Here is a 24,465-nt window from a genome sequence, read left to right on the forward strand (position 1 = left end):
AATAAAAGTGGTTGGTGAGAATCCAACCTTCAGATTCTTAATTAATAGTATTCTCGATTATTCACTTATTCTTTTGGCCAAAGGTGAATTCAGGTCAATAAGATATAATTCCTTTCTTCTGGGAGCTCAGAGACTCAGGAAGAAAAAATAGACATGAACAGGCAAATTACAACATGGCAAAGCTGGTATGACATTTCAGGTACAACCAAAGGGTGGTGGGAGCAAGGCGGTGACTAGCTGCCTAAGGGAATTGGGAAGAACTTACACAGGAGGCAACTTTTGATCTGGGTTGAAAAGATAGGTAGTAGAAGAGGGTGGAGACTCTCCAGGCAGAAAGATAGGCTGTGAAGATCAGGACATTTCAGAGCAAGGTGTGCTCAGGAAGTGATGTTAAATGCTAGTAGACAGAATATAGGGGCATGGAGTAACCTGGATAGATAAGAGCTAAAGCTAGAAAGGAAGATTGGGGCAAAGCAAGGTGTTTAGCTAATATCCATCCTATAGGCAGGGGATGAGCCAACAGAAGATTGTGCAAGGAAGTGAGATCACAGTTATATTTTTAGGAAGAAAACTGGTAATTCTACAAAAGATGGATTAGAGTGGGGAGGAGCACATTCCTCTCTCATTAGCCCTCTAGAGCTAGGCACGTTTTTATTATATTTTTGCTGCTGCTTGCTGTTGTTATTATTAATTGAAATGTATCAAGCACTTGCTATATTCCTGTCACTGAGCTAAGGGCTTTATATGAATTATCTGGATGATGTCTGGGGATGGTCCCGAAGGTGCTACTAAGAAGTCATTTCTGCTGTTATGTGAGAGGTTTCCATGGCAATCTTCTCAGTTAAGAAAGACAAAAGGACCTGTGTTATTTTGCCATCTTGAGGACATAGCTATATTTCTTATTTATACATTTGTTCAACTCAGCATTCTGCAGAAATGGGGTGAATCTTGGCATGGTGAAGAACCAGCTGTGCTCTTTAGGAGACAGCACCAAGGAAGGTTGCACTTCAGGGGCAACAACCCTTCAGTTGTCCCAGAAGAAATTTTCTCTGCCCTCTGGCCCTCCCGGTTTCACTCTCCATCCATCAGTTATGCATTGGATGTCAGCATGTACCTGAAAATGCCCTGTGAGTCCCTGGATAGCCTCCTTCAGTGACACAATAATTTTATAGCTATTAAGCATGTTTTCATGTAAATTTGGGCAAAAAAAAAAAATCCGTGAGGAAATTTGGGAGATAGAGAAAATAAGGATCTGTAGGGTTAATTTTTGTTTTATGCAACTTCCCTCTGCTGGGTGCAATGCAGATGGAAAAATGATGATGCAGCAACAAGCTGTTGAAGCAGTTTGCCCACTCAGATGGGCCCTGATTTGAATGATACACCCATCTGCTTCCCCATAGCTGGCCCTAGAGTTCTTACACCCCTGCTTCACACAAGCACAGAAGGTGAAGCATAAGTCAATTAATAACGTGTGTGATTGACTCGGAGCTGACTCTACCCCTGAGACCATCCCTGGCCTGCAAACTCCCAGGAGACTCCCTTCTTCCTCTTACAGATCAAACGATGCAGTTTGCCAGAAGCCAGGCAACAAGGGAGGATGGAACAGTAGGAGCCAATTAGTCACAGATTGTGCATTTTAAAAATTGGAGCAAGATACTCAAAATTTGATGAGCTTTTCTTCATTTCTAAAATCTCTTCAGTCTTAGCAACAAAACCATGTACTACTTGGAACCCCTAAATGCATCTGAAATTTTCACTTTGGTGTCAAAGAGAAAATTTTCAAATTAAGTCAATTTTTAGATTAGTCCAGGATCGGATGAAGAGAGGATCCTAGGGCCTTAGGTCACTAGGGTCCTATTGAGGCAAGAAAGCTAGCATAGGGAACAAAGGCCTCAGGCTCTACCTCTCCACTCCCTTTCTAAGTTAGAACACTGTGGGTATGATGTGTGGCCAGACACCTGTCTCCCCTGGCCTCCATTGTCACTCTCCCAGTTTCCAGGGATAAGAAACAGTTAAGACAAACAAAATTAGTCTCAGCCAGAGCTGGCAACCGTGTTGACATACACGGCAGCTCTGAAGCCTCTCGGCCCTCCAGATCATCATGCTATCATCTGGAGAAGAGGGACTGAGATGAGCTGCACTGACAATCTCCCCTCGCCCCCCACCCCCGGCATCAGAGACCAGGAACCACCCCCATTCCCTCCCCTTGACCATAGTTCATAAAAACCTCCACCCAGACCCCCTCAGTGTGACTTGCTGCCTGAGTTTGCCCACATTTCCTTCTTAAGTGCTTAATGTCACTTTAGTAAATCTGCTGTTTTGCTAAACCTCTCTGTCTCACTCTTGAATTCTTTCCTGTGCAGTGACAAGAACCTGGACACAACCACTGGGTTGCGGCCTCCCTCGGCCTCCCCATGAGCATCACTATGACTGTCTCACCATTAACACTTTAAAAGTTTCCATAACTCATGTATTCTCTCATCCCTTTATCTCACCATAGACCAAGCTCTCTGAACAGAGAGTGGTGGGGCCCTTTCAGGACAAAGTTCTTGCTGCTCCTTCTTTATTGCAGTTTCCTTATCCGAAGATGCCCAGGCCCCCACACTCAGCTTTTGCCCTCATGCCCACCTGGCAATGTTCGTTAGTAATTTCCTGGTTTTTTTTTTTTTGAAAGAGGCTAGGTAAAAATACACATACATATATATCTTGCCTGTTGGTTTTGGTCTTTAGGAATATGGCTCCACAAGATTTTTAGAGTTGAATGGGTTCACTGATATTAAACAGAGAGGGATTAGACTAAGCAGCATGTTCTGAGTGCTACATGTCCCTACCAAAGTAACCCTTTTACAAGATCCACCCTCACGTTGACATGTGCCGGCTGCTTGGGAGCTCAGCTCTCCCACCTTCTCTGGGGAAACTCGAGGAGAAAGCCCTGCACCACGAAGAAGCCTGGCATTCACCAGGGTCCCTACAAATCTCAGCAGAACCAAAGATCCATTTGGACACAACATCTGAAAAAAAATATCAAAGAATACCAAAGATCTAATTCCAATTGAGTCACCAGCCAACTCGGTCTGCATAAGTCACCTCGCTTTTCCCGTTTTTAACTTTCTCCTGTGTAGAATCAAGGGGTTGAGTTGATGAACTATAAGAATCTCTTTTATCTTATTGGAAACTATTATATATCAGTGGGTAAAAGTAAAAGCTTCCCTCTATCAATTATATATTTGCTTTTATTTAAAAAGATAAAGATCCTAAATCCCAATATGAAATCATCAGACATACATGTATGTGTGTGTATACATTCATGCACACACCCTTCAGAACTTGAACTTCTGGAAATTCTTTCTTAGTCACCTAATCCCCACGACCTCTGATGGCATCCTGTGGTCCCTGCTAAAAGATTCCATCATGCAAATATTTAGGCTAGGACTTTTAACATCCACAAATGTTTATTTCACTCTCCCAGTAACCTCATCCAGAGGGCGCAAAGCATACTGCATCCAGGTCCCTATTGACAGGATAGCCATGGGCTTTCATTAATAACTAGAGGTCTGGTGCACGAAATTGGTGCACGGATGAGGTCCTTAGGCCTGGCCAGTGATCAGGACTGATCGGGGCCTTCCTGCTGTGGGCTGGAACATATAGTCTGGATTCAGGAGGCCATGTGCCCAGCTAATTGAGAGAACAGGGCAGAAAGAATGATGGAGGACAATGAATGTGTATGTTGCTGATTGTTGAGTCATTTTATTTCTCTGGGTCTCTTTTCTTAAAAGTAATGTTTTACACTGCTTTACCTCCCTCTGGCTCTGAATTTCTTTGATTCCTTTATTTCATTCCATTTAGCATCAGCCTGAGAAGATTACCTATAATTGTCAGCAAGGCTCCTTTACTAAGGGCAGAAAGTTGTGGGCTGGAACATATAGTCTGGATTCAGGCAGAAAGCTGTGGGCTGGAACATATAGTCTGGATTCAGGAGGCCATGTGCCCAGCTAATTGAGAGAACAGGGCAGAAAGAATGATGGAGGACAATGAATGTGTATGTTGCTGATTGTTGAGTCATTTTATTTCTCTGGGTCTCTTTTCTTAAAAGTAATGTTTTACACTGCTTTACCTCCCTCTGGCTCTGAATTTCTTTGATTCCTTTATTTCATTCCATTTAGCATCAGCCTGAGAAGATTACCTATAATTGTCAGCAAGGCTCCTTTACTCAGGAATAATGCCCTTGTTATTGGTTTCTAATACCTAAATATCACCTTTAGAAACTCCTTTTAACTTTAAAGAATGCTAAAGTTCAGATGTTTCAAGAATAAGTATAGTAGCATAAGCAGCCATTAACTGTTTGATTTTAGAATTTGGAATTATTTCCTCTACAATCGTTCTCTACTGGAAAGCTGAATCAGAACCACTGGAAAATAAATATTTTCTCCCTCCAACATAAATGTGTTCACCGGCACATGAGAATGAGAGGGTGGTGGTGGCAGACAGAAGGAGAGAGGGATAAAGAGAGAGAGAGAGAGAGAGAGAGAGAGAGAGAGAGAGGAGAATATTTTGATATTCTGAATTCTGAAATAAGTGATTCTTAAAGTTATTTGGATCCTTTCTTCCTGCTCCCACCTGGTGTCACACAATATTACCTAATAGACCATTCTCAGGTTTGCCTTAGGTCAGAGAAAACCTATAGTGACATAATTGTTATGTGGCTAGTGTTGTGTTTTTTTTTTTTTTAATATATATAGATCACCTTTTCTGTGGGAAGTTTAGTCATTTCCAGTGTGCATTACTACACTTGAATGAATCATGAGTATATTTGTGCCAAAAAGAACACCGTCAAAGCACAGGAAATGTACACTTTCTAAAGATTCCAGGGCCTTCTACACCAGAGGCTGCATTTTTCAGTCCGTGAAAAAAAATCTGCAAGATCAGCAGATCCAATCAAACAGCTGTCAGCTGAAGTTAGCCTTCAAGCACTTGGGCACTTGAGCCGGTTCTGGCAGCAAAGGTGACGACGGCACGGGAAAGTGTTACCAGAAGACAGATTGTGGCAGGCGTGAGACACTCCCAACAGTAATGGACAGAGAGGGATTAGACTAAGCAGCATGTCCCTACCAAAGTAATCCTTTTACAAGATCCACCCTCACGTTGACATGTGCCGGCTGCTTGGGAGCTCAGCTCTCCCACCTTCTCTGGGGAAACTCGAGGAGAAAGCCCTGCACCACGAGGAAGCCTGGCATTCACCAGGCTCTCTATAAACTCAGCAGAACCAAAGATCCATTTGGACACAACATCTGAAAAAAAATATCAAAGAATACCAAAGATCTAATTCCAATTGAGTCACCAGCCAACTCGGTCTGCATAAGTCACCTCGCTTTTCCCGTTTTTAACTTTCTCCTGTGTAGAGTCAAGAGGTTGAGTTGATGAACTATAGAAATTTCTTTTATCTTATAGGAAACTATTATATATCAGTGGGTAAAAGTAAAAGCTTCCCTCTATCAATTATATATTTGCTTTTATTTAAAAAGATAAAGATCCGAGGAGAAACCAAGATGGCGGCATAGGTGAAACACCTAACCTGCAGCCGGGCACAACAATTTCAAAAATACAACTAGAGGTCAGAACGGACATCGTCCAGAACCACAGGAAAGTTGGTGGACTGAGGTGCCCACAGCTGGGGAGAAGGAGAGGGCCACGGGGACAGTCGGGGAAGCCGTAAAAGCCTGAGGTATGGAGAAACGGGCGGAGACACAAGCACACGCGCCTGCGGGGAGGATGGAACCGGAGAGGAGGGGGCGGCTGATGGCCTGGCCGGCGTTCACCGGCAGGAAGGAGATAAAGGCTCCGGAGTGCGCTGAGCGCCGGCTCCGATTGCACTGAACCCCATTCCGGGCGAAACCCTGGGAAACTCACTCACTTTCGCAACTCCGCCGCCCCCGCAGGCCGCCCGGCCCGGGACGCTGGGAACGCCGCCGCAGCGGCGGCGCCCGGAGCCCGGCGGCCTCCCAGCACCCGTCCCCGCCGCGCAGCCCCCGCGCGCCTGGTGTCGCGGGCCACGCGCCCCGCACACCGGACGGAGGCCCGGGCGCCCTCTCCGTGCACCTCCCGGCGGCGCTAGACTTCAGTAGAGTTGACTGAATTCAAGGGATTAAGAAGTATAAATTGGGGGGACGCCGCGGCGGCGACGTCAGGAACGCGGCGATGGCGGTGCCTGGAGCTCGGCGGCCGCCCAGCGCCCGTCCCAGCCGCGCGGCCCTCGCGCGCCTGGTTCCGCGGGACGCGCGCACCGCGCACCGGACGGAGGCCCAGGCGCCCTTTCCCTGTACCTCCCGGCGGCGCTAGACTTCAGTAAAGTTGACTGAAATGAAGGGATTAAGAAGTACAAATTGAGAAGTTTGAAAAAGATAGCGGCGGAGGTTAAAGGCTGTTCTGTTGCCTCGCACCCAGCGAAATCGGAGGGGATGAGGTGTGGAGGCGCGTGGGTCTGGCTGGTGGCGGGGGAAAGGGGCTTTTGTTCCAAACCTAAGGGAGATTAGCTCTCCATCACCCTGAAACCCATCTTCTGGCGAACCCCGGGAGACCCCGATGCCTGCGGGGAGAGGCGGGACTCTTGCAGAGGTGCGCCCAGCAATCAGTGTTTGCTGCGCTGGAGTGCGGAACGAGGGGACTTAGATACGTGGAAGGCAGAAGGACCAGACTCACAGACATCGCGGCTCGCCGCACCATAGCCTGTTGGCGCCCTGAGACCCCGCCCCGCCCTGGGACCCGCCCCGCACATTTTGAAGACCTGCCCCGCAAGTCTTGCAGGCACACCTGCGCCCCAAGCAACGGCTTATACATGTGGGTGGCCTGCCCTCTGGCAGCGGACCAGATGATCTGCTGTTCTAGTCGGACTGCTCCAGGGCCACTCAGACAGGAGGAAGAAACTACAGTTTTTGCTGTAATCCTTGCTGAGTGCCTAAGGCAGTAGCTGATCTACACCCCATTGGAGACCCAGAAACGAGGGCATCTAGTGGTCTGAGGGAGATGACACCAGATTTCAACCACGTGCATAAGGGACACATTCAACGGGAATATTCAGTGAGCGCCAAAGCTTTGCTGCACCAAGACTCGGCCCATAAACGTGTCTCCTGCACAGCAACTCTTCCTTTATAGACAAAGAGAGCCCCCCCAGTGACACCAACAACAATCAAGACTTAACTATACAAAGGAGGACCAAGATGGAGGCATAGGGCGGAAGCCTGATTGTTACCTACCACAACAACTTTGAGACTACGACAAGAGAGCAGAGCAGACACCATCCAAGACCACCATAGGGCTGGCTGAGTAGATGCTATACAACTAGAATAAAAGAGGGGTATGTGGGATGATGCTGATGCCGGTGACCCAAAGACCACACTTTAAGAACTACGGCTCAGGCGACACAAAAGAACTATGGCTCAGGCGATACAACAGCGGCCTGGAACGTGCTCGGCACAGTTCCCCCGGCGGTCTCTGGCTGAGGGGATGGCTCCACTGGCAGCCAAGCACGGACAGACGAGCCCCTATGAGACATGGGGTGGGAGACTCCGCGCTTGCTGACCTCTGAGTCCGTCAAGAATCTCAACGCCCCGGAAGCGGCCAGGTGCGCATGCTCGGCGACCGGCCACCGATGCAGACCCAAGGGCCGACGCAGCGACGCCAGACTGGCCCACCGCCATGCACCGGGTGCACCGGAGCTTCGCCGAGCCGCCGCCCGACGAGTTCTGCAGCAGCCATACTGGAGCTCTGGAAGGATGGCCAGGGGAATTGCTGAGGGGGGATTGACCGGCAGGAATTGGGATCGGGAAGACGGGGCCCCGCTGAGGCCCAGGTGCGGGCGGGTTTGCGCGCCTCTGGGCTCGGGTGTGGTCACACGCCTCTGGGTATAAGTGAGGCCTCACGTCCCTGGGTCTAGGTGAGGCCACATGCCCCTGGGTCCAGGTGAGGCCGGACTCCGGGTCCGGGTGAGGCCAAGTGCCCCTGGACCCGGATGACGCTGGATCCCATGCCCGGGCGAGGCCAAGCGCCCCTGGGTCTGGGAGAGCCCACACACCCCTGGGTCCAGGCGAGACCATGTGTCCCTGGATCTGGGTGAGGCCGCGTGCACCTAGGCCTGGGGGAGCCCAAGTGGCCCTGGGTCTGGGAGAGGCCAAGCGTCCCTGGGTCCGGGTGAGACCATGTGTCCCTGGATCCGGATGAGGCCTCGTGCACCTAGGCCCGGGTGAGCCCAAGTGGCCCTGGGTCTGGGAGAGGCCAAGCGTCCCTGGGTCCGGGTGAGACCATGCGTCCCTGGATCCGGATGAGGCCTCGTGCACCTAGGCCCGGGTGAGCCCAAGTGGCCCTGGGTCTGGGAGAGGCCAAGCGTCCCTGGGTCCGGGTGAGACCATGTGTCCCAGGATCTGGGTGAGGCCTCGTGCACCCAGGCCCGGGTGAGCCCAAGTGGCCCTGGGTCGGGGAGAGGCCAAGCGTCCCTGGGTCCGGGTGAGACCATGTGTCCCTGGATCCGGGTGAGGCCTCGTGCACCTAGGCCCGGGTGAGCCCAAGTGGCCCTGGGTCTGGGAGAGGCCAAGCGTCCCTGGGTCCGGGTGAGACCATGTGTCCCTGGATCCGGGTGAGGCCTCGTGCACCTAGGCCTGGGTGAGCCCAAGTGGCCCTGGGTCGGGGAGAGGCCAAGCGTCCCTGGGTCCGGGTGAGACCATGTGTCCCAGGATCCGGGTGAGGCCTCGTGCACCTAGGCCCGGGTGAGCCCAAGTGGCCCTGGGTCTGGGAGAGGCCAAGCGTCCCTGGGTCCGGGTGAGACCATGCGTCCCTGGATCCGTGTGAGGCCTCGTGCACCTAGGCCCGGGTGAGCCCAAGTGGCCCTGGGTCTGGGAGAGGCCAAGCGTCCCTGGGTCCGGGTGAGACCAGGCGTCCCTGGATCCGGGTGAGGCCTCGTGCACCTAGGCCCGGGTGAGCCCAAGTGGCCCTGGGTCTGGGAGAGGCTAAGCGTCCCTGGGTCCGGGTGAGACCATGTGTCCCTGGATCTGGGTGAGGCCTCGTGCACCTAGGCCCGGGTGAGCCCAAGTGGCCCTGGGTCTGGGAGTGGCCAAACGTTCCTGGGTCTGGGTGAGACCATGTGTCCCTGGATCCGGGTGAGGCCTCGTGCACCTAGGCCCGGGTGAGCCCAAGTGGCCCTGGGTCTGGAAGAGGCCAAGCGTCCCTGGGTCCGGGTGAGACCATGCATCCCAGGATCCGGATGAGGCCTCGTGCACCTAGGCCCGGGTGAGCCCAAGAGGCCCTGGGTCTGGGAGAGGCTAAGCGTCCCTGGGTCCGGGTGAGACCATGTGTCCCTGGATCTGGGTGAGGCCTCGTGCACCTAGGCCCGGGTGAGCCCAAGTGGCCCTGGGTCTGGGAGTGGCCAAACGTTCCTGGGTCTGGGTGAGACCATGTGTCCCTGGATCCGGGTGAGGCCTCGTGCACCTAGGCCCGGGTGAGCCCAAGTGGCCCTGGGTCTGGGAGAGGCCAAGCGTCCCTGGGTCCGGGTGAGACCATGCGTCCCTGGATCCGGATGAGGCCTCGTGCACCTAGGCCCGGGTGAGCCCAAGTGGCCCTGGGTCTGGGAGAGGCTAAGCGTCCCTGGGTCCGGGTGAGACCATGTGTCCCTGGATCTGGGTGAGGCCTCGTGCACCTAGGCCCGGGTGAGCCCAAGTGGCCCTGGGTCTGGGAGTGGCCAAACGTTCCTGGGTCTGGGTGAGACCATGTGTCCCTGGATCCGGGTGAGGCCTCGTGCACCGAGGCCCGGGTGAGCCCAAGTGGCCCTGGGTCTGGGAGAGGCCAAGCGTCCCTGGGTCCGGGTGAGACCATGTGTCCCAGGATCCGGGTGAGGCCTCGTGCACCTAGGCCCGGGTGAGCCCAAGTGGCCCTGGGTCTGGGAGAGGCCAAGCGTCCCTGGGTCCGGGTGAGACCATGCGTCCCTGGATCCGGATGAGGCCTCGTGCACCTAGGCCCGGGTGAGCCCAAGTGGCCCTGGGTCTGGGAGAGGCCAAGCGTCCCTGGGTCCAGGTGAAGCCAGATCCTGGGTCCGGGTGAGGCCGTGCGCCCCTTGGGTATGGGTGAGGCCACGTGCCCCTTAGTCCGGGTGACGCCGTGCCCCTGGGTTCGGCCGAGACCAAACCAGAGGGAGTCGGACCTCCGTTACCACCATTTGTCCACCATCCAGAGCTGAGGGGTCAGTGCTGACATGTACACATAAGGAACTACTGGACATCGAAATTGGGTCTCAAAAGAACTGTTGGTCCAGGGGGAAGCTCGCTACAGATTGATTCATTTGCCTGTCAGCATAAATATTATTGCTCGTCTCACATTCAGTTCTTATTAGTATATATCTAGTGACATATGATCTCGTTCATCTAGAGGAAATGATGAACAACATAGACTGAGGAACAAGAACAGAACCAGAAGCAAGGAGGCATCGATCGGACTATCGGGCCTCAGAGGGAGGATAGGGGGAGGGTGGGGGGAGGGTGGGGGGAGGGGGAGAGTTCAACCAAAGGACCTGTATGCATGCATATAAGCCTATCCAACGGTTAAGTTCAACAGGGGATTGGGGCATGCGTGGGGAGAGCGGTGGGATGGGAATGGGGGGATGAGGACAAATATGTGACACCTTAATCAATAAAGAAAATAAAAAAAAAAAATAAAAAAAAATAAATAAAAAGATAAAGATCCTAAATCCCAATATAAAATCATCAGACATATACATGTATGTGTGTGTATACATGCATGCACACACCCTTCAGAACTTGAACTTCGGGAAATTCTTTCTTAGTCACCTAATCCCAACGAGCTCTGATGGCATCCTGTGGTCCCTGCTAAAAGATTCCATCATGCAAATATTTAGGCTAGGACTTTTAACATCCACAGATGTTTATTTCACTCTCCCAAGTAACCTCATCCAGAGGGCGCAAAGCATACTGCATCCAGGTCCCTATTGACAGGATAGCCATGGGCTTTCATTAATAACTAGAGGTCTGGTGCATGAAATTGGTGCACAGGTGAGGTCCTTAGGCCTGGCTGGTGATCAGGACTGATCGGGGCCTTCCTTCTGGCTGCCAGTGGGACCTGCCAGATGGGGGAAGGGATCAGGGGAGGTTGGCCAGCCGCAAAAGGTTGGCTGTGGGAGAGCACTAACCACTACGAGGCAGCTCCTGTGTTGAGTGTCTGCCCCCTGGTGGTCAGTGCACGTCATGGCAACTGGTCTTTCTGGTCGTTCTGGCTTTCCAGTCGCTTAGGCTTTTATATAGATAGATAGGGAGTCTCTGTGCTTACTGATGGTCTCCTGGGTTAAGCAGAACTGTGACCAGAATAAAATGAAACTCCTTTATTGGTTTTGTAATTATAAGGTGGTCTTGAATCTGCCATACTGCTCTCCACATTTTAACCCTTCTCTTCCTCAGGTGCCACTCCAGCAATGAAATCCTCACTTCCTGAACCTTCCACGTAGCCCTGCTATATAATGTGGCCTTGACACAGAGGCCACTGTCCATGCAAAAGGTTCAAAAAGAAATGAGAACTCTCAGAAGTCCCATGAAGAATGTGTAAGTCATAGAGCTTCAATGGATTGAGTGCCAGTGGAATTTAAGGAAATGGAGAGAGAGAATAAAAAGCCAAACTTACTTCATCCACATGCCCAACAGCTCCATAAATCCTCGCCATCTGTCCAATGAGGTAGGGGAATCTCTCACCAATCTCTCTCAGCATCGGAAGGAAACTGTTCAAAGCCACTGGTTCATAGCCTGCGATCTCTATGAGGATGTTTAGGATGACGTCACTATGGGTTGAGTCCTTCAAATGCCCGATTAAGAAAGGAATACACTTCTGAACCACCTACAAAAGAGAAAGGAGAAGGGGGAACCAAGAGAAACAAGGAGGGCAATTAATTAAATCAGATTCAGTCTAATATATATTTTTTGTATTACATCTGAACTCAGCACATTCTGAGATTATTACCCTTGTTGGAACTAAAGCAAATCTCCCAAGTCTGAAATTTTAAATTTGCAATAAAATTACAGAGTCTTCAGTTTCTTTTTCTTTTAATCTGTGCTGTGCTATTAAAGAGTAAAGTTTATAAGCGCTTAGATGCCACTGTTCATAAATCAAGTTTTGATGTGTTATGTCCTCATCAGAAGTGTTATGTTTTCCTTCAAACCACAAAGAGAGCTATAATTTAAAAGACAAAGTATGTAAGAGATCCTTGATGACTTTAATCAAAGCCTTCAAATTGGAGAAATAGGATTTGGAAACATTTAAATATGTTTTCATTGATTTTTAGAAAGAGAGGAAGAGAAAGGGAGAGATAGAAACATCTATGAGAGAGAACATTGATTGGCTGCCTCTTGCACACCGCCTACTGGAGATTAAGCCTGCAACCCGGGCATGTGCTCTGATAGGGAAACAAACCCGTGACCTCTTGGTGCATGTGTCTTTGCTCAACCACTGAGCCACACCGGCTGGGCTGGTTTGGAAACATTTAAAAATAAAAATAAGAAAGCAGAAGAGAGGTCCCACGTTTTTTTCAATTTTCCATTTTGATTAAAAAAATGTAGTAAGATAAAAAATTATGAAAGTAAAATAATTTCTACTATATTCCCAATAGACTAATATTTTTTCTGTATTTTAATTCCTTTATGAATATAAAGATGCAATACTTCATATTAATGAAAATGTGAATTTTTGTGTGGAATAAATTCACTATGTTAATACACAGACATATTGCATACTGATAATTTAACAAATTGTTTTGTCTGCTAAAATAAGATAATCACAAAGGACAGCCTGTGGAAAACAACAGTAAAAGTCAAAACTATTTGTTCATCCATCCTTCTACATACCTATTTCTTTTGTTGTTGGTTTGCCTTTTTGATTTGTTACTTTTTTTGTAAAATAGATTTGGAATGTAGCTTCTGTTATTAAAACTGAATCCAATGCACAACTCAATATGCTGAATCACAATCCGCCCCCTGCCTCAAACCCGCTTTTCCCACCTCTTAGCCACAAGTGTCTCTTTTCTCTGTAAGTGACACCTTTATCTGCTTGGAAACTCAAGCCAGAAATCCGAGACTCATTCTTGATGACTGACTTTTTCCCTTATCAGCAGCCTCAATCATCCAGTCCTATTGATTCCATCTCCCAAGTATCCCACAGATCTGTCCACTCCCCTCATTTCCATTCATCTATCCACTCACTCATTCACAAATATTTACTGAATCCTTCTTATTTGCAAGGTACTGTTCTAGATGCTGGCATTACAGTTGCTAATGAGTACAACAGGCCTTCATGGAATAATGCATTACCTAGAAAAGGAGACATTTAGCAAAATAAAAAATGCAACAGAAATGCATATAATAAATTTAGTAATAAATTTCATGTAGGGAAAATTCCATGCTGTGAGACTGCCCCAGAGTCCTAATTTAGTCTGGGGGTCAGGGAAGTCCTCTCTCAGCAGGGACATGTAAGTTGAGACCACTGATCCAATCACCCTGCATTTGGGTTATCCTAACAGCTTCCTAAGCTTTCTCTCTGCCTTCAGTCTTGTCTGTCCAATCCCTTCCCCAAATGTGGCCACAACGGTGATCCTTCCCTGCTTGCAATACCTCACTGATTTGCCATTGCTCTCAGGATGGAGGCTTAGCTTACCTTTTCTGAACTGACTCCTATCCATCTTCCTAGACGTATCTCCTCAGCCACCTATTCAACTCTCTCCCCATCCAGATCTCATCTTATATCACACACTTCAATCATGTCTTTAAAGAGTTAAATTTTTTTTTTTTAAGTTTTCTTGACCTGCTAACTTTTCTCTTGCATTTGGGATTTTACTCATGTGATTCACTTTGCCTGTAATTCTTATTGCCCCAGTTTTGCTGGGTAACTCCCTGTCATTTGGAGGCCTCAGATTAGCTGTGCATTTCTTAAGAAGCCTTCCTCAAATTTCCTTCTCTCAGTCCAGTGTCGCTGCTGAAGCTCCAATCATACCCTAAATGGGTCTGAGTGGGTCCTTCTCACGCTTTCTTCTCATTGCTGGTCCAGATGTCTGTTTTGCAGGCTGGATGAAAAGTTCTACAAGGTCAAGAATCATTTCTATTTTGTACACCACTGTATACTCAGTGCCTAGCACAGAGCCTGGCTAGGAGGGTGAGTGGGAGGAACACATCAAAGAAAGGCAAGTCTAAATTATTGTACACGGTAATATTCGGATAATCACACACTCCCATATACTTGAATAGTTAGTTGTACATAATGTGTAAACGTATATACTGCCATGTGCCATATGCAGCATAACTGATAGAGTCATAAAAGAAGACAGTTGTGAGATAAGTAAAATTGTCCTACCTGTAAATTTAAACTTTACATTCCTATCTAGGACTTTGGAGGAAAGGACTGGGCTAGGTTCTGGTAACTGGCACAGAGCAATGAACAGTTCAGTAAACGCTGCCTGTGCGTTGGGAGCGATTGTATGTCCTTCAGGGGAAGCCAAAAGGGATCCCTGGCACACATGGCAGACGTGTCGGCCAGCTGCTCCGGGTCAGGGCAGCACACCTAACTCGAGGCTTTTAGGAATGGAAAATGCTTACACACTTCCTGTCCCATTCTATAACGTTCCGTTTCCCTGTCCCTGCTGCTCATGTCCTATTCCCGGAACACCCCGGTCTCTGTGACACGTGCTCCCTGTCATGCCCATTTCATTTTAATTCCATCATACCCTCCAAGGCACACAAGAGTGTATTTTGTCTGTTGCCCCATAAAGAAAAATAAAAAGGAAAAGAAGAAAAAAAAAAGAAGAAGATTCAAGGCCTAACCAGAATTGAATGCATAAAAGAAGCAAGGATAAGTGATGCCCAAACAATGTGAATAAAGTGATACCGATTTTACCAATTAGATAAAAGTTGATTATTTGCTATAGTTCCCTGATAATCCAAAGTTTATTATGGTGGTGATAGAAAAGACAGATATTTCTCAGAGTTTATCATACATGTGCTAGGGAAGGTGTGCTTTGGGCTTCAGATGGGTTATTCTTGGATAAGGAAGAATATTATTTTCCAAATGCAGGGCATTGCTTTAGTCTGGATTTTTTGATGCTGCCTCTTTGGCCCCGCGTCATGTCTCAGAGAAGCTTGTCTTTGCTGAGAGAGAGGGGCCACTCAGACAATAGGGATGGCTGGCAGAGGGCAAGCTGGTGTGGCCTTGGTTCAGGCCATAAGCCCCATTCCATGGAGCACTGAGAAGGCTTCCAAACTGGCCTCCCAGCCTAAAGTCGTTCTCCCCTCTCTTCAGCCTCCTCTCTGCCATCAGAATCACTGTCCTAAAACCCCATTTGAGCATGTCAGGACTTCAAAGATCTCCCACAGCCCACGACCGGAATCCCAGCGCCACGGCATTCCAGGGTCTTCACTGATGGGCCGATCTGACGCCTCTTCCCCCGTGAACCCTCTGACTCAGCAGCATGCCACTGACTACCCACAGTGGCTTGAACACAGAGAACTCCCTTACTTGCAAAGTCAACCTCAAATAGCTCTATTTCTGGGAAGCCTTTCCTCCAGGCCGTCCTAACATATGCAGGACCTGGGGCTAGAGTACAAATGGAGGCCCCAGACCACATCCTAATATCCAGTAGCTATTAAAAAAAAAAAAAAGTTATTTCCTTCTACCTGACACATATGCCTTTATAACAATCTGGGAGCAATTTGTGGCCTTTGTAGAAGGAACAGGGGGAAATGACCCCTAGCCCCCATTCCTTGCCCCTCCCTCCCCTCCCTACCCCTGGCTTTGCCCTACAAGGAGTCTTCTTTGCATGTCTGTGGATATTCCAGCCCACCTGTGATGAGCCCATGGCTCATCTAGGCCAGCCCTCAGGCCTGTGGGATCACACTTAACATGGCCTGTCCTTGGGAGAACAGACCCAGCCAACAGGCCTGTACAAGCCCTGGAAGCAGGATGGAGATATGCAGAGAAGGGATTGCGAGTTACCTGGACAGTGTTTGTAGGTGGGACAGTGGATGGGAACAGGGTCGGGGGCACAAGTCCAGACCAGAACCATGTAGAGCGAGTTGCCCAGAGAAGGGTCCTATTCCTGGCTTCTCTGTTTCTTTCTGAGCAGAATTAATCACTGCCTTTTATTTTATTTTTTAATAGAGGCCCGATGCACGAAATTCGTGGCTTTGTCCGGAAGGTCGTCCGGACAGTTGTTCTGCTGTTTGGTCTAATTAGCATACTAGCTCTTTATTATATAGGATTTTTTGCTTCCACAGCAATCTGCTGACAATGTTAGTATCTTGTCACTGAACTGAAGTGTTGTAGACACATCTCATCATCCCAAGCCACAGGCACCTTGTGGGTAGGGCCATCTGGAAACATAGCACCATAACTTGAATGCAAAGAATAAAAGGTACAGCTATTGTGTGTGTGTCCATGTGTGTGTGTGTGTGTGTGTGTGTGTGTGTGTGTGTGTGTGTGTATGTATGCCCTCTTAACACTATCTTCTTAATGTTCTGCAACTGACATCTATTTTAAATACCGAAAGTGACCTCTGAGTCATGTCAGCTTAGTGAAGCTGTGCTTGGTGCTGTAGGACTAGGTATGTAACTAGAAATGCTTTACACTGCGGAGAGAAAAATCCTAGAAAGTTACTCTCTTCTCTAGGGACCAGACCACAAAAGGAGTTCCTCTGGGTCTGGACATTAATCAATGGAGGGCTGAACTCGCTCGCCACTTGCTGCCGGTTAGGGCTAGAAGCCCACGTCCTGGGGATAATAACAGATATACTCACGTGTGCTACTAAATTCTGTCCCTTTCATTGGCTCCACTACAGCATAATTTTCAGGAGCCAAGAATGCAGACTTTGCTCCAGAAAGCTACTTGGAACATTGACCACCCAGCCTGTTCCTATAAATAGACTCGGAGGATTCTCTGGAGCTTTCAGCCATGAATCACCAACCAGGAACTGCCTGTCTTCACCTAAGGAAGGATGGTCCTGAGAGAGGGATACCCAGAGGGCAGTGATGGGGGAAGGGCACCCACCTGCCCCGCCAGCCACGTGGAAGCTCACAGACGTATGGTTGATGTTGAAACTATGCCATGTTTGCAATCTCATGCACATAGAGAAGATGTTTTCTCACAGGCCAACTATTGACCCCCCCATCCCTGGAAAGCCAAGGTGATCACCAGTCACGGAAGGTAGGTAGTGAGGAAGGCATTCCTGCACTTTGCCCTCATTGGAGAACCCAAGCACTTTACGTCCAGGTGACAGAGCATTGGCACAACTTTTATGCAGAAAGAAAAGCATTGCTTTCATCCACATTCCCCAAGGTTAACAACCTCTTCCTTTAGCTTCCTATTTTATCTGAAACTAATTGAACTAGACTATCCTTGAAAGCCTTAGTTCTCATTTCTGATGGTTGCCACGTATTTCACTTTCCTCTCTCAGTAAACCCTTTCTCTGAATTCCTCCCATTCCCTTTGCCCACTGTCTAATTAAGGAACAAATTAAGAGAGAGGAGGTGTGAACGGAAGGAGCCACATGCTAACCTGACAAGCTCAGGGGAGGCCTATGTGGCAGTCTTGCAAACTCAGAGACCTGAAATAACCACAAAGGATGGTTTGAAAATTAAATATTTAACTACAAACAGGTTATAGTGGGCAGTCATGTCCTAGGCTGATATCTTCCCTGACAAAGGTCAACTTAGATCTTTACTGAGCCCATTTGCCTTTTTGCCTCTAAGATAACATATCTGTGAGATGTCTGTGAGATGTCTGGGTAACTTGTAACTTCCTTTTTACCCCGGACCCCTCAGGGCACAACAAATGGCACCGGGACATTCCTTCATTGTTATTGTTATCAAGTTAATTGTCAACTGTTAATTACGTTAAAGTATCCTGTATCTATCTCTGTAAGAGAAGCACATGTCCATCATTTCACTTTTCACCCAATCCCAGAGGTTTCCCCGCTTTGCTTTGTCCCACCTCCCTAATCTGTCACCAATGGATTTCATGTAACTCACCTACGTCCCTTTTCTTTGATTTCAAGGTATAAATATAGATGTAACCCTGCATTCTCCGGAGCATTATCTCAATTCATTGAGGTTCTGCTTCCCGGCATATGTCGACATTTTGGCTCAAATAAACTCACTAAAATTCTTTACAGGTTTCAATGGTTTTTTCGTTAACAGAGGTGAGTCGGGGTGCTCCTCTAGCTCACTGCCTGTGCCCCTCAGCAATCAAGGGTGAGCTATTGAAGGGCTGAGGGCCGAACGAGGCAAGGAGGGGCTGCTTTAACACGAAGTGGAGCACTGATGGGAAACAAAGTGATGGAGAGTCACCTGTCACAGCTTCTTCCCACCAGTTAGGGTCCTGGCTCAGGCAGGGCCCATTCACATCACTGTGGATGCTTCCCAAACCCTTGCTTCTTCTTTTTACTGGGATCCACACTCAGCACCCACAATACCTGCAGGAATCTGTTTCCACCCTCTCCTCCGTGTTCAGATCAATTCTCCTCCTCTTGCCCAGCTCACCTTTCTGACCGCCACCTTCTGCTGTGGCCTCTGGAACCACCATATGCTTTACCTGTTGGAAGCCGCCCATTGTCTTCACTAGCAGAGAGGTGTGGACAAGGAACCAGGAAGGCTGGTCAACCTTGAAGCTCTGAAAGGTCAGAGCCAACCACTCACTGTTCAGTTGAGACAATGGCAGCTAAAGCAACTTCCACCTGTTAGTTTTATGTAAATTCTTGCTGATTGGCTATTATTGGGATTGCCTGCCTAAAGGCTATGGGTTTATCCCATAGTCTTAATAAAAAGGATAGCAAGGCTATCCGTCCCCTTGAGTTGGGCTTTCACCTGGCCCCCAATTCCCAATTTTATACTTTCTTGTCTAGTCTCTTTCATTTGTGTGCGGCCTCCTCCAGAACCCGAACCCTGAACCTGAACCCTGAACCACGCGGGTTGTGTGGGGGACACTCGCATTTACCAGCAACAGCCTTACAGCCTCAATTTTTTAGTGATTGAGATACAAAGATCTCATTGGCGAGATTTAGACTGAGTTTACGATGTAGCGTGGACAAACCCATATGGCTTTGGGACAGGTATCTAGCCAGTGTCATCCCCAGATTTATTTTATTTTATTTATTTATTTATTTATTTGAATTGAATTTATTGGGTTGACATGGGTTCAGCCCATAGGTTCTCAGGCTTTAGGACTTGGACTAGAACTCAACATAATCAGTTCTCTTGTTTCTAAGGTCTTCAGACTTAGACCTGACCTACATCACTAGCTTTCCCGGGTCCTCAGCTTGCAGTTGGCAGAATGTGGGAGTCCTCAGGTTCAATAACGGCATAAGCCAATTCCTCATAATAAATTTAAAAAATACACACACACAGCCCGAGCTGGTTTGGCTCAGTGCATAGAGCATCGGCCTGTGGACTGAAGGGTCCCAAGTTTGACGCTGATCAAGGGCACATGCCCGGGTTGCGGGCTTGATCCCTAGTTGGGGGCATGCAGGAGGCAGCCAATCAATGATTCTCTCTCATCATTGATGTTTCTATCTCTCCTCTCTCCCTTCCTCTCTGAAATCAATAACAATATATTTAAAACAAACAAACAAACAAACAAACAAAATACACGCACACATAAATCCTATTGGTTTTGTTTCTCATGGCGGAGTAACCCCAGACAGTACCCAACTGCTGCCATCACCCTCCTGACTTTTATGACTCTAGAAAAGGCGGATGAGGGTTTTCATTTAAAGGTGGACATGTGTAGACATATGAGAGGGTTAACCTGAAGTACACATCCTGTTCACATGCCCAAAAACATGCGCGGTTGTGTGGACCATCAAGTGCATACTGTACTCTTTACCTCTGGTTGCTTTCTCTTTGCGGCTACGTGCAGAAGCCGCAGGAGATGGTACTGCTCTGGCTGCTCCAGCTGCGACATCAAGGCCAGGAGTTCCGTCAGGTGCCGGTTAATTGGCTGAGGCTGCTTTTCATACACAGCAGGTAACACCCTCAACAACATGGTGTTACCTGTTGAGAAAACAATAAAGGGATGATGACGTTATCAGTCCCTGAGCCCTAGAAATAACATTACCAGCAATGCAATAACCTTGGCACGTAATGCAATACATAGCACGAGCTGATGTCCAAGTCTTCTGCCGAAAATAACGGTACCTTACGCTGTTTATTTCCAAAAACAGTGAAAGCACCATTTAAGCCAATTCCATAAAAGAGAATATTTTATGATGTGCTCAGTGTTATATCTAATGAAAAATTTTCCTGAGTAATGCACCGTGGGGAGAGAGGAAACTTTGACAGTAAACTTTGACAGACCACACCCTTCAGAAGAAAACGGTTCCAATAAAGAATTCCTGATGAGAACATTTGGATGTTGCTTAAGTGAAAATTAAGCAGTGTCACAAGCACGAACCTACATGAGAACGAAGGACAGCAAAAAAGTTGCTGAGGAATGTGTCCACATTCCTGAGAAATACCAGGCATATGACTTACACAGCCGACATATGGAAGCTAGGCCTTATTTTTATGAGAAGTTAGGAGAGTAGCAAAGCAAATTCAAATCCCTAATTTCTTCACTATTTCAAGGGAAGTTTAGAGTCAGCTTGTTTGTCACATGTGATTTGCCTCAAAGACATGTATGAACAACTGGATTTAAAATGGCAAAATCTCAAGAAAAAAATATTGTATAAACTATAGGGATTTATCTGCAAACAACATATGGGAAACATCTGCCTATCACTTTACGGTATGGATTTTTCCCCCTCAAAATCCTCTCAAGTGCATAACTGTCTTGAGAACTGGTTCCTATGGATTTCTTGAACAAGAATTTTCCTGCCTCTATTTACTTTAAGTTCAGCTTTGTATACAGAAAATATATACAGAAAGAATCAAATAAGCAGTGATTACACATATTTAGGCCTTTATTAAATGGTGGGGACAAATTCATATATAAAGGACATTTAGATAAGAGAATAGAGGAAAGAAGGCCAGCATTTTCAGAATGTCAATGACTAAGTTTAATAAAAGGCTGATTTTAGATCAAACAATGCATTTGAGTGACAATAAATAATGAGCCTTGCTTTTTCCATATGTGGTTCACAGAATTGGTCTCAAACAGATTTTAATCAGATGCCCATAGAGTATAAGGTGTTGGAAATATTCAGGCTTTCTTTTTTTTTAAAAAAAAAATGTGTGCGTTGAAAAATATTGTTTTATTTTGTTTATTTTTAGTAACAGCTTTTCCTTAAAGGATCAGGAATTTTAAATGCAATGCCCAATCTATACAGAGCACATTGGATCAGAGAGCGTAGTTATGTAGACAAACTGATCAACTCTGCACAAGGTCATGATGAATGGGGCTGTTGTTGGAATTCAAGATGGGAAATTGGTGTAAGGCTTTTTGGTACAATACTCCCTGGGAGCCTTGAAGGGGAAAACTCCAGATTAGTCATTTTTCAGCTGACTTGAATTTCAATCAAAGAATACAAAAGTAAATGCATAAGAACTTTTTTTTTTTTTTTAGTTAGAAACTGATGAAGACTCTTTGGTGTAGAAATCCTATAAATTCCATTAATAAATGAGTATATTCTTTTAAGTTATGAAATATTCAAAGTCATTAGACAATACTGTAAGGAGCACTGGTACACCTATCAACCAGTTTTGTCACAATTTAACCTTATGGCATAATTGCTTCCCATCCCATTCATTTATTTTTCTCCCCAGAGGCAACCACCATCCTGAAATTAGTATTTATCATCTTCATGAAAGTTTTTTTCACTTTAATTGCATGTATATGTATCAATAAGCATTTTATAGTATTGTTTTGCATGCTTTAAGTTTTATATCATAGTATCATATTGAACATATTTCTTTGCAACACAGCTTTCCCCCATTCGACATTACTTAATTGTTTTATCTCCAAGGAACTCTCCATTTATTCTTACAGCTGTGTGGTATTCCATTATATAAATGTGCAACAATTTATTCACACGCTCTATGGTTGAAAGATATATTATTATTATTAATTGCTTTTACCAATAGTGCTGTAATTTTTATACCTATTTCTTTGTCTATAAGTGGGAGGATGCTCAGGGGGTTGCTTTGGAGCTCAATCACCTGGGCAACTTGTTAAAACACAGATAGTGATTCAGCAGGTTGAGGGTAGTGCTTGAGAATCCAAATTTCTACTAACTTTGAAGGTGATGCTGATGGTCCCTAGACCATATAATTAAGTAGCAAAGCAGTGGGTGTGTCCCTGGGAAAGTTTCTAGATCTCCTAAAATTTATTTGAAAAGTGGTTGTAATAGGTTTCTATTGCTGCCATAAGAAATTACCAAAAACTTAGTAGTCTAAAACAACACACATTTATTATCAGACATCTCTACAGTGCAGAAGGCTGATGTGAGTCTCACTGGGCTAATGGTCAGGTGTTGGAAGGGGCTGGGTTCCTTTCTGAAGGTTGTAGGAGGGAATATGTTTCCTCGGCTCTTCTAGCTTCTAGACACCACCAGAATTCTTTGGTTTGGGGTCCCCTTCCTCCATCTTCAATGTCATCAACATGGCATCTCTCTGACCCGGCTTCCCTTATCACACCTCTTTCTCTGATTCTCTTTTCTGCCTCTCTCTTCCACTTTCAAACATCCTTGTGATTTACATTGAGCCCATCTGGATAATCTAGGATTTTCTCCTTAACTTATATAACACCCTCAATTCCATCTTCAGTGCAATAAAACATACCATGTTCACTGGTTATGGGGAATCAGATGTGGACATCTTTGGGGGGGACATCATTCTACCTACCAACATGATCTTAACAACTTATACACCCACCAGCAGCACGTTTTTGTTGCTCTACATCCTTGCCAACGTTTGGTCTTGACAGACCTCCCTTTTTCCCACTCTGATGGGGTGTGAGATGATATCTCATTATTTTTGTTGTTTTAATTTTCATTTCCTTAATTACTCCTGTGAGGCTGGGCACACCCCTTTTTATATGTTTATAGGTCATTTCCTCTCCCATGATTTGGTCATTCATATCCTTTGCCTATTTTGGATTGGGATGTTTGTGTTTTCTTATTGATTTGTAGACATTCCTTATTTAATCTAGACACCAATTATTTATCAGTTTTAAAGTTGCAGTCTTAATCTAGTTGATTTTAAAAATTTCTTTATAGTTTATTTTTGCTATTATTGAGAAATCTTTCTCTACCTTAAGTACATAAAAATTTTTTTTCTATATTTTCTCCTAAAAGCATTATGGTTTTGTTTTTATATTTGTCTTTAATTCATCTGGACTTTACTTTTGTACATATGAGGAAGGGATCTAATTATATATATTTTTTGCATGTTTATTTTAAACCATGGTCCCAGGTCCATCTATTAAGTAGTCATCAAATTGTTTCTCTTCTGGTTTGTAATAGCTTTTTCCAAAATAAGGTTTCCCACGTGTCTGGGTTTGTTTCTGGGTATTTATCATACCTTTACCAATTACAATTTTTAAAATTACAATGAACTTTATAATAAACTAGAGGCCTGGTGCATGAATTCATGCACCACTGGGTCCCTTGGCCTGGCCTGTGGAAATCGGGCTGAAATTGGCTCTCCGACATCCCGTGAGGGGTCCCGGATTGCAAGAGGGCAGTTCTCGGGTGATACACCCTGAAATTGGGCTCCCTCCTCTCTGGTTTCGGGTGCATCACCCCAGAACCTCAGCTGCCAAATCACTGCAGCTCAGCAGCTCCTGCATTGATAGTCTGCCCCCTGGTGGTCAATGCATGTCATAACTACCTGTCAGGCGGTAGAATGGTTGGACGATTGCTTAGGCTTTTGTATATATAGATCATTATATCTCACAGGGCAAATTTCTTCACCTTCTACTTCCAATTCTTTTTGGCCCCTTTACATAAAATTTACCATAACTTTATCAACTTCCTCAAAAAACTAGGGTAGGATTTTATTTTTTGTATACATTGAATGTATAGACTAATTTGGGACAATAGACTTTATGAAACTGAGTCTTCTCACTGAAGAACATGATATATCCTTGCATCCATATATACTTTTAAAAAAAATTTCCTATAAAGTTTTATAATATTAGTTGTACTTTATGTATCTTTCATTAAGTTGGTTTCTAAGTATCCCATATTTGTTGTTGATATTGTAAATGGAAGCTTTTTTTTAGAAATGTATTTTCAGTTGTCTGCTGGTATCAAGGAACCAACTGTTTTTTTTTTTTGTTTTTTTTTTAATTTTTGTGAGTTTATTTGAGCCAAACTGTTGACATATGCCGGGAAGCAGAACCTCAATGAATTGAGATAATGCTCTGGAGAATGGCAGGTTACATCTGTATTTATACATTGCAATCAAAGGAAGGGAGTAGGTGGGTTACATGAAATCCATTGGTGATAGATTA

General features: G+C 46.3%; 1 protein-coding gene across 2 annotated transcripts in view; it reads right to left on the reverse strand.

The window, feature by feature from the left end:
* VEPH1 (ventricular zone expressed PH domain containing 1) overlaps positions 1-24,465 on the reverse strand; it is a 194,730-nt gene that overhangs the window by 126,375 nt on the left and 43,890 nt on the right. For both annotated transcript variants that reach the window (XM_054713669.1, XM_054713668.1), the window contains exons 4-5: positions 19,900-20,066; positions 11,671-11,880 (exon numbers count right to left, since the gene is read on the reverse strand). In XM_054713669.1, the coding sequence (XP_054569644.1) occupies positions 11,671-11,880; positions 19,900-20,066 (377 nt within the window). The remainder of the gene's footprint in view (positions 1-11,670; positions 11,881-19,899; positions 20,067-24,465) is intronic.

Source organism: Eptesicus fuscus, chromosome 3 (genome assembly GCF_027574615.1).
Source record: "Eptesicus fuscus isolate TK198812 chromosome 3, DD_ASM_mEF_20220401, whole genome shotgun sequence".
Taxonomy (NCBI): Eukaryota; Metazoa; Chordata; class Mammalia; order Chiroptera; family Vespertilionidae; genus Eptesicus; species Eptesicus fuscus.